Source organism: Bos indicus, chromosome 5 (genome assembly GCF_029378745.1).
Source record: "Bos indicus isolate NIAB-ARS_2022 breed Sahiwal x Tharparkar chromosome 5, NIAB-ARS_B.indTharparkar_mat_pri_1.0, whole genome shotgun sequence".
NCBI classification, from domain to species: Eukaryota; Metazoa; Chordata; class Mammalia; order Artiodactyla; family Bovidae; genus Bos; species Bos indicus.
The window spans coordinates 28,566,168-28,576,657 of record NC_091764.1 but is presented as its reverse complement, the minus strand read 5'-3'; the positions used below and the strand labels follow the sequence as shown (position 1 = coordinate 28,576,657).

At 45.6% G+C, this 10,490-nt stretch overlaps 1 protein-coding gene across 3 annotated transcripts in view; it reads right to left on the bottom strand.

Annotated features, from left to right (window-relative positions):
• Positions 1 to 7,059, bottom strand: part of BIN2 (bridging integrator 2) — a 37,698-nt gene extending 30,639 nt beyond the window's left edge. The window contains exons 1-2 of one of the 3 annotated variants that reach the window (XM_070789091.1): positions 6,894 to 7,059; positions 6 to 86 (exon numbers count right to left, since the gene is read on the bottom strand). In XM_070789091.1, the coding sequence (XP_070645192.1) occupies positions 6 to 86; positions 6,894 to 6,974 (162 nt within the window). In that variant the 5' untranslated portion in view covers positions 6,975 to 7,059. Of the gene's footprint in view, positions 1 to 5; positions 87 to 6,893 lie in introns of those variants that run through there. The other 2 variants (XM_070789089.1, XM_070789092.1) reach the window with 2 other exon arrangements.
• Positions 7,060 to 10,490: the final 3,431 nt, after the last annotated feature.

The window sequence follows — 10,490 nt, the reverse complement described above, 5'->3', positions numbered from 1 at the left end:
ATTACCTGTTGTTGGTGGAAATTACTGGCACTTTGTTCAAACCGTTCATCTTTGGTCTCCACAGTTTTCCCCAACTTCTGCAGTACCTGGGAATATAAATCAGAGAGGTCCACACTGTTATAGTCAAGTCTCTATTATCTGTTGGCCTCATTTGACCCTGGCTTCTGAGTCTCAGATTCAACTAAAGGGAGTACATATATTAGCCCAACAGAATTAGAAATACAGCATGTTGCTGAAAAGTCAATTATGTTTTATGGTTCTTCTCAATTTGAGGTATTCAGCAATGTGCTAGAGTATATATAAAGCCCAGAATAAATGAGGTGTGAAATTGTTATTTAGAGTGGTTTTCTGTGGGGATGGGGGGAGACTATTATATTAAAATAAGGATTAATTAGAAGAATGCAAATGTGCATGGCTAAAAACATGAGCTTTGAAGACATTTTTTCATATGGGACACCCTCTTCCAGCCATAGCAGCAGATTCCTTTAGATAGATAAAGTCAGAGAGGTGGGTAGGAGACTCTTTTCTCTGAAGACCCTTGTAGGAAAACCGAGAAGCTCTGATATTATGCATTTGAAACCTAGCTAGAAGTGAATGCTATCGATAGCTACCTCCTCTCCTCTAGGACCCAGAGAACCAAGCATCATAGTGGTCTCAGTAATGATGCAAAGGACACAGAAATGAGAAAGATACAGTTTCTCTTCTCCTAGAGGACACTCACTTATAACAAGTAAGAAAGCCCTGACTCTTCTACCTGTAACCCCCAGTTTGGAAAGAGGCACCACTATTCCCCAGGCCCAAGTCAGAATCAGGAGCTTCCCTCAACTGCTTCTCTCTCACTCCCTTCATGGAATCCCTCACCATGTCCACCTCTGGAAACCATCCCGTGTTTTCTAGTCTCACTGCCATGGCTTTAGTCCAGGGCCTCATTGTTTTTTTTGGCCTGTGACAATAGGCCTATCTTGTTGCTGCTTAAAACCTTCTAATGATTCTCCATTCATCTGCTCAACAAATGTTTTAGTTAAATGTCCATTATATATTTACAAGTTATAGTTGTACTCTAGCATATGGGTCTCTAGGATCTGACCCTTCATTAAGCCTCAGCTCTCACTATTCCTTTCTCCTACAGGTCTCTCTCTCACTCATGTTTTTAGTTTTCTAATAAGCCGTACTGTTCTTGTTGTAGATGCTATTCCCTCTTTCTGGAATGTTCTTTCTTACCTTATCATCAGGCAACTATCTAAAATGACCAAATTCATACTCTATGTTCTTTGTGACACTTAATCATATCTATTGCATCTCATTAATCAAGGTAAATCAGTCCCTCCTAAGCACTTACAACTTCTGCACCTGTATACATTTCTATTACTGTTGTTCTTTTTTTGTCACGCTGTGTGGCTTGTGGGATCTTAGTTTCCCAACCAGGGATCGAACCCAAGCTCCTTTCAGTGGAAGCATGGAGACTTAACTTGCCTGCTGATTTGCAGAACCTGCTGTTGTTCTACCATTCAGCCCTCATGCCTTCTTTCTTTCTACAAGCTTCCCTTTCCCACCCTCCAGACTACCTGTTGTTTATGGAAGTTATTGGCACTCTGTTCAAACCGTTCATCTTTGGTTGTCAGTTTTCCCTGGATCACTAGGGAATTCCTCTCTTACTGTTTTGTTATTTGCATTTATCTTTGTCTCTTTTTAAACTGTGAGCTCCTTGAGGATTGGACACTTGCCTTACTTGTTTATATTTCTCAGTATGTAGCAAATAGATACTTCATACTTACAACAGGAAGGAGAGTGAGACTGATACAGGAGGGGACCAAAAGGTAGGGCCTTGAATTTAAGATTTTGCTAGACTGGAATAAAGTAAAAAGGGTGAGGGTAGAAAGAGGATTTCAGGCGAAGACAACATCAGCAAAGTAACAGAAGTGTGCAGATTCACAGTAGTTTTCATGAAATGGTTCAGCATGACTGGTTTAGAGTGTGTTACAAGGAGTGATGTGTAAGGAAACTAGAGATTGGAGTCTCATTGTGAAGAACTCTGAATCATATGAAGGAGTGCCCAGGTCTTGGGTGTGAGGCCAGCTCTATGCAGGCTCTGACTCAGGTGTCTCCATTCTTAATCCTGGGGTTCTGGAGCTTTCTCTATGGCAGTTAAGACCAAGGTCTCTGGAGCCGAACTGAAATATGCCCGTATCTTGGCTTTTCTACTTACTGGCTATAAGCCTTTGGGCAAATCACTTAAATTCTAGAGCCTCAGTTTGTAGAACTCCCTTTCCTCCATTAAGATAATAATACCTCCTGAAGTTGTTGGGAGAATTAAATGATATTATACACATAAACTGCTTTCACAGTGGTGCCCTATGGTGAGCAGTTAATACAAATCCACTATCATCGTACTGAGTTCCACTCTATTCCCTATAAATACCTGTCTTTACTTCCTTTTCAGGGCAGCCATCTGTGTTTGTGTCTTTGTTCTGCCTCACTTAACACAGGGCCCTGGGTGTGCAGAGTCACTCATCTTCCCAAGCTCCACCCTCTCCCCTCAACCAAACACTGTCCTCTACCAGAAAGTTGCAAAACCACCTTGCTTAGTGGTAATCACAGGTCTCACTTCCTTCCTGCCAGCCCTCCCTTCCTCTGCCTGGGGCTTGGTTCTTGGCGGGGAGGGGGGTGGAGGCTGAAAGGAGAGAGGAGTCGATTCAGTCTAGAGTCTATGTGACAGGCCTAGGAGCAGACCAACATCCCCAAACCTCAAAAGGCTCAGGGCAAAAAAGCTTGGAGGGTGTGGGAGTGTGTTTGTTGAAGGAATACGCCCACCTTCAATTCTGAAACTGAAAAGACGAGCATGATCACCATGAAAACATAACCCAGTGTCTTGGGGCCAAAGTATCTGTTGTCTTAAGCAATAGGGCCGTGTCTCAGGACACTTAAACTATGCTGTAGATGTTCCTCCTCAACGTGAGTTCCTTGAGGAAGGGTGATGTATGGTGCTCCAAAAATGTCTGTTGAAAGAATTAATAATTTTACCTTTGGGTCACTTACTAATGAAAGACCATATAATGCTAATCCCTAAAGTCCTGCACTGAGAATTCTGCCCCAATTTGCCTGGCCTAGCAGCTAAGAAGTTGGAATACAGATATTTAAGGAGAAAAGACCAGGGACAAGAAAAAAAGTAAATGTGGCAAAATGTTAACACTTGGTGAAATAGGTGAAGAATATTGCAATGTTCATTCACCTATTTTACCTTTTATGTAAGTTGAGTTACAGGTATAAAGCTTAAAAAAAAAAAAAAAAAAGCCACTGCAGACATGTTTGGTAGCTGTAGTTCCTCACTATGACCCCTCCCTATAATCATTTATTATATTTTAGTTAATTCTGTCAATTGGAGTAATCTGAAGAGGCCTTGGACATTAGATATTATGGAATCCTTATTGTCAAGATATATTCTAAAGTAGGCTCTCCTTTATCCCCTCATATATTTTCCAGCTTTTTCTCCCACCAATCCCTGAGCTCCAGCTCAGCAGCATTTCTCCCTAGTTTGCCTAAAAGGATTTCCAGATTCTATGCTTTGCTCATGTTGGCATTCCTCAGCTGGAATGCTCTCTCACCACTTGCCTGAGGAACTATTAATCAGACATAATTCCTATCTCAATTCAGCCTTCACTACAAAACCCTGTTCTGTTCTCAAGTCTTCTGAATTCCCATGGATTTATCTCTCAGGTCACTTATTTTAATTAAAACAAAAACAAAAACACCTAGATTGTAAGCTTCTAGCAGGCAAGAATGCTTCTTACTCAACTCATCTCTAAGTTCCAGAGATGAGTTGTCCAGCCCATATCGTGGACAAAGGGATTTTTCTGTAAATATTGCTGACTGAACCCTCACAAGTTGCCTGAAAGTCAACAGAGAAAAAGACCAACAGAGGAGTGGTAAACAGTGAATGCCCTTTCTCAGGGGAGATGTGAGAGGCCTGCCACAGAGAAATCACCAACAGATGGTGAAAGCATCCGTGTGAAATGTGAAGATGTGGCATACTGTAAAAACACAGTAAAGCCAGACTCGTCTTGAATCTGAGAAGGAACTGGAAAATAAAACAAGACGATGCTTCATCGCCACCAGTTTAACAGTCACCAGACCTTCACTCACAGCTTTACTCCTGCAAGAACATCAGCAGGAAGTGGGCCAGCACAGCAGGAAGTGGGGAGACACAGATGTTAGAGTGGTTTTTCAGGAACCTTATAGAGAGCAGCCTGAGATCGGGATCCTAAGGCAGGACACCTGAGTTTCAGTGATAATTCTGCCACTTGCCAATCTCTTTTGAGCCTTATTTCCTCATTTCTAAATTTGGGATACTAACACAAAGCTTAAAGCGTTGAAAAGATGAAGTGAGATCATATCACGAGAATGTGGGCTCCATAAAGGGAGAGATCATGGCCTTCTTATATTCCTGTGCTTTGTCTAGAGCAGGCACTTGATATTTGACACATTAGTTGTTACATATTACAGTCAACCACATATAGTAAAATTGCAGTGTCCCAGGGAATCCTTTCTTTTGACTGTAAATTTCTCCGTCTTTATTTTGCCTTCAGTAACTTCCCAAGACTCAAAAACTCTGACAGGCTGAGCTGAACTCTTTCTCCTAACCCAGGTCATTTCCATCCTATCCAGACAACACCCACTGCCTCTAGGGTACCAGCTGTACTGCTTGAAGTTCAATGTCTGCTTGCCTTTGTGTCTAAATCTGGGTTCAGAGTATCTCCTTGTTTTCTGCAACAGCCTGGGACTTTCTCAGGGCAGATTCAAGTTTGTTTCTCTCTCTGCCTTCTAGGGGCTCAGATTAAGAACAGGGTGTATCTGGGCAGTTGGGAAATATTTGACTCTGAGGTTCAAGGAGCCCTCTCCCCTTCTCACTTCAGTGTCCTTACCAAATTGAGTCTCCAAATCACTGAACATCAACTGCATTTTACAGATGCAGAATCTGAAGCCTAGAGCAGAGCTGTTATTTACCTGAGGCTTCAAGTTCATGCTTTTAAAAAAGAGAGAGAAATTTTAACCAAGGGCATAGTGATGGGGCTTCCTAGGTGGCACTACTGGTAAAGAACACACCTGCCAATGCAGGAGACCTAAGAGATGCAAGTTCGATCCCTGGATCAGGAAGACCTGCTGGAGGAGGGCATGGAACCCACTCCAGTATTCTTGCCTGGAGAATCCCAGAGGAGTCTGGCAGGCTACGTCCATAGGGTAGCAAAGACATGACTAAAGTGGCTTAGCACGCATGCATACATAATATTGATAGGTTGGATGATGACAGAAGGTGAGAGAAGGAGGTAAAACATAACTATTGTCCACAAATATTTGGCCTTTGGCGATTTCTTTTTGTTTTTCCATCCCATAAGAGTAACCAGCCTTCTCTTCTCTAGTACCTCCTTTTCCTCCACAATGACTTCTAACTAGACCTTTCCATAGGCTTTGTAACCTTTGGAGAGATTGAAACCATGATCAAGGTGAGGTAACAAAATCTAGCCACACAAAAATCTTTCCCTTTTCCTCTGCTCTTTAACATGACCCAGCTTCCTCAGACAAAGACAGGGGAAACACACACACATATTCCCCCTACCCTTCCATTGTGAGCCTCTTAAAGATAAAGACTAAATCTATATTCCATCAATTCTCCATTAATAATCCCACTTTGGAGAGCTGGTTGCCTTTAATCTTCCCAGCACCCAAGCTAGTGCTCTGCTTTTATTTAAATTCTTAAGCATATGGTGTTCATTCAAATGCTTCTAAGACCATGAAGTCTTAGAAAACCAAGATTCTCACTCAGGTTCTGGTTATCTCTCTCCTTCCCATTCTCCTTCTAGCCTATTCATTTCTCCTTACCATCTTACCTATCAGGGTGTTGATGGGTGGAGAGCAGGGATTCAGATCAGAAGCAAAGAAAATATTCTGGACATATAGAAACAAAAATGCCAGTGAAATGTGTGGAGAAATGGTCACACCATCTAGGTAAGTGGGCAAGGTACAGATAGACAGAGAGTCTACCTCGAGGGAGCCCTGCTGTGCTTAGTCACTCAGTCTCAATCCTGTCGGACTCTTTGCGACCCCATGGACTGCAGCCCGCCAGGCTCCTCTGTCCATGGGGATTTTCCAGGCAAGAATATTGGAGTGGGTTGCCATGCCCTCCCTCCAGGGGATCTTCCCAACCCAGGTCTCCCGCACAGCAGGGGGATTCTTTACCGTCTGAGCCATCAGGGAAGCCCAACGGAGCAGGGCCACTCAAAGCTAATTCAGGACACAGTGCAAAAAATGGTGCTCCTTGCGCACCCCGAACCAAGTACTCTCCAACGCCAAACGGAGGCACAGGAAGCAGATATGAGTTTCTGCTTATGTCAGCTAAAGCAATAGCCTGCGACCAGGCCGGGTCAGGCATGGAGAGAATCCGTCAGAATTACTCTAGTCCTCGTGGACTCCAGGTCCCACCTAACGGGTGGTACTCGTTGCCAGCCCAGCTGGTGAGTGCTGTCTTATGTGGGAAATGACCCTCTTTGAACCTCCAGTTTCATCATCTGTGAAAAATACCACTCTCGCTGGGTGGCGAGGACAAAATTTGCTACAGAGCAGTCACCAACGTTTAGTTCCTTTCTTTTCCCTTTTCTCGGTCAGCTTGGGCGTTGTTTAGGTTCCAAGAGAGACAGACGGTGGGAACTGTCTCTCAGCTTCCCCCATCCCTGTCCAAGACGGGCGAGGCTCTCTGCCTTCTCTCAAATCTGCTGTTTTCATGGGAACCCCTGCTCGCCTTTCCCGAGGTCAGCCTTTGTGTCCAGCCAGGTCTCCCGCCCCGAGCACCCCGCACACCCTGCGGCCGCGTCGGGCCTCAGCCTCGGCTCCCAGCCTCCTACCTTCTCTTGGGCTCTGCTGAACTTCTTCTGCACCTGCTTGGCGAAGAGGCCGGCAGCGCCGCCCGCCCGGCCCTCGGCCATCCTGCCAACTCCCCCGGGGGCGGCCTGCCCTGGCCCGGCGCCCTGTGGTTTTCTCGAGGCCCCCAGAGGAGGAAGTGCGTTCCCGTCATGCCTCGCATCCGGCCAGGCGGGCCTCGCGCAGGTCACCCCGCCCCGTTGCCGCCTGGGAATCACCCTGGACCGCCTGAGGCCCTGGGCCCCGCGGATGCAGCCGGAAACATGCGCAACACAGGCCCAGGGCTGTGGCCTAGCCCACGCGAGGCCCAGCTGGCCGCTCCCCTGCGCTCTCCCTGGAGGCCCAGGGCGTGGGCGAGGGGCCCGCGGAGACTTGTGGGGCTCAGGCTTGTTGGGTCTGTTCCCAGGAGGCCGGAGACGCAGGTCTGCCTTCTGGCGGTGCTTCCTCCCGGCCAGCTTCAAACCCTCTACCCCTGAGGTAGAGAAACACCAGCAGCCTCTACCCCTGAGGTAGAGGAACACCAGCCGCAAAGAGTTTTCAAATCTGGGCCAAGACAATGTTCCCTGAGAGCTAACCAGCTGTAACGATCAGCAGGGGAAAATAACCGGAACAGGAGGATAGAAATTTTTGTTATTTCCACTCAGTGAGAGTGTTGAATGGGGTGTTTATGGATAAGTGTGCAGGAGCAGCGTACTCCAGTATTCTTGCCTGGGAAATCCCATGGACAGAGGAGCCTGGTGGGATACGGTTCATGGAGAGACAGAGACAGGACTTAGTGACTAAACAACAACTGGATGACCACATAAAATGGACTTTCTGCTTCAGGGTGGAGTTTTTAAAGATGGAAGCCCTCTACTGGAGAGGTTGGCTCTGTCAACCGGGCCAAAAAAAAAGCACAATCTAAAAGTTGAGAATTATGTTTTATTTAGCAGACAAAACTGAGGACTTAAGCCTGGGACGCAGCCTCTCAGCTCTGAGAAACTGCTCAGAAGAGGTAAGGGAAGAGCCAACAGGTAATCATCAAAAGATTATAGTTAATTAAAGAAAACCAAGTATCTCAAGTTAAGGACCCACTCCAGTGTTCTTGCGTGGAGAATCCCAGGGATGACGGAGCCTGGTGGGCTGCCATCTATAGGGTCGCACAGAGTCGGACACGACTGAAGCAACTTAGCAAGTTAAGGAATTTGGTACTTTTCTATTTGGGGGATGATGCACAAGTCTGGGCTCACTGAAATCATTCCTTGGATATGTACCTCAACTATGTGGAGCCAGTATCCTGCACTTTCTCATCCCGAGTCTCCTCAGGGTACAACAATGCGTGGTGGCTGCAGTGGCTGATGGCCTGAGGGCCAGCATCCTATCTCTCTCCTGAGCTCTCGGGGCTCACCATGGAGAGGATGGGGCTGTAATGTGATGACTTGATGGCTGCAACATCCTTTGTTTACTGATATGTCAGGCAACATTTTTTCACTCATGACTCTAAACCTAAACTGGTAGGAGGGGTAGGTTGAGCAGAGGACAGGACTCCAAATCTGGACTTGAAAGAGAGGAGCAGCTGAGCTAGAAGTAGAAATGAAGATGCTTAGAAAGGGAGAGGACCTTATAGAAAAAAGGCCAAAGAGTTGGATATGGAAGCCTGTGCTGGGCATGGGGAGCAAATTTTTCTAGCTGGAGGAACTAGTATAGTGTACTAGATGGAGGCAGAAAATACATTGTGTAAATTGGGATGGGACTGCTGAGATTATAACAGTTGCTTCTCTAGGTCGGTTTCCAAATGGAAGTTGCTTCCTGACCTGATTGAGAAGATAGCTGGAAATTAGGACACTAGGTTTGGAGGAACCATTTACTCAAGGATTTTGCAAGTAAAATTCCCCAAAAGGAGGAAAGGAGGTCAAGATAAACTTCCTAAGGACTGGGGAAGGAAGCTGAACGCCTGAGACAAAATCAGAAGGCCTTCTTTGCTATCATTTTCCAGATCACTCCCCCAAACAGCCATATTGCACTCAGAATCAACCATGTGACAGGCATTGCTGGGTGATGGGAAGCCAAGAATGAATGTTTTAAAAGTGATTCTTGACTTAAAAATGCTTAAAGTCTGGAACTGGAGATAGGTTGTTAATCAGATGATTTTAGAGATGGATACAAAAATTTCGGGTAATAGGTCATTAGGGTTTATTCTGTTATAATGCTAGCTGTGGGGATGATCTAGAAGGGGCACAGTGAAGAAATGGAAGGACAAAGTGGGGGGAAGTGGGAGGACAATGGTGCTGTGGGAGCACTGAGAGAGATGGTGATCACCACAGATGTGTCAGTAGCAGAAGGAGGCCAATACCTGGGTCATTCTCTGGAATTCACAGCATCCTCAGTAATGCAGCCCAGCCACTGCTTCCTAAAAAACCCTCTTCAGTGCCAAACCCTTGGGAACTGAAATTGATAGTCACCAAATCATGAAGTATTAGAGCAGGACAAATCTTTGGAAAGTACCTAGGTTGGGAATCGGAGTAACAGAAAGGGTGACTTGCCCAAGGTTATCCAGTTCCTCTGGCAGGCTATAGTGCATAGCGTCGCACAGAGTCAGACACAACTGAAGCGACTTGGCACAAGCACACACACCCAGTTTGTTGGTAGTAGAAAAGAGATGGGAATACAGGTGTCCTGTCAAGCCCAGCTTCTTTTAAAAAAAAATATTTAAGTAATTGATTTATCTGGCTGCAAGAGGTCTTAGTTGTGGCATGCAGGATCTTTTAGTTGCTGCATGGGAACTCTTTTTTCTTTTTCATGTGAACTCTTGTTAATAGTGGTATGTGGGATCTAGTTCCCTGACCAGAGACTGAACCCAGGCCCCCTGCATTGGGAGCATAACGTCTTAGCCACTGGACCACCAGGGAAATCCCTTGCCCAGCTTCTTTTGCTATACAAACTGTTCTAGAAGACTCTGCTGACCAAAGTAGCCTATAAATTGTGAGACCAGTCTTGGACAGTTTCCTCTAATGTAATGTTAACTCTCCAGATCCCTCTTGTCTGATCCTCAGCAGTTGCTATGAAAAACTGTTTCTGATCCCCTTAGCTTTCTCCTTTCAGTTCCCTCTTCGCTTTATCATACGCCACTCTTAACAGACTGAGCCCTGGCCAGGATAGGGAAGATTTATCAGCTTCCCAGTTCTGTGTTTTTTATAGAACCCCGGATCCAGTTGCCTGTTTTAGTCCAACCTTGAAGTGCTGACTCATACATAGCTTGAGGCCCCATATTCTTTTCCCCTCAATCCTTTCCTTTCTTTGTTCCGCATCTTCTTTTCTCATTTTTTCAGTTCTTTCCTCTCTATCTCCTTTCTGATTTGTCACTTTCACTGTCTGCTGGCACCTGACCTACCACCTAATCTTATACTCCTATCTCTAATGTATCCCCACAGTTGCCATGACTCAGAACTTTGGGGTGAGCCCTGTTCTAGGCACTGACGGGAGAACCAAAAGAACCCTGAGCCCCCAATCTACCTGGGAGAGTCAGGGCACATTTTTTCATTCTGGAACATTTTTAAAGCCCTCTGTGCCTCTGAATATAGCAAATATGTGTGGGAGAAGGG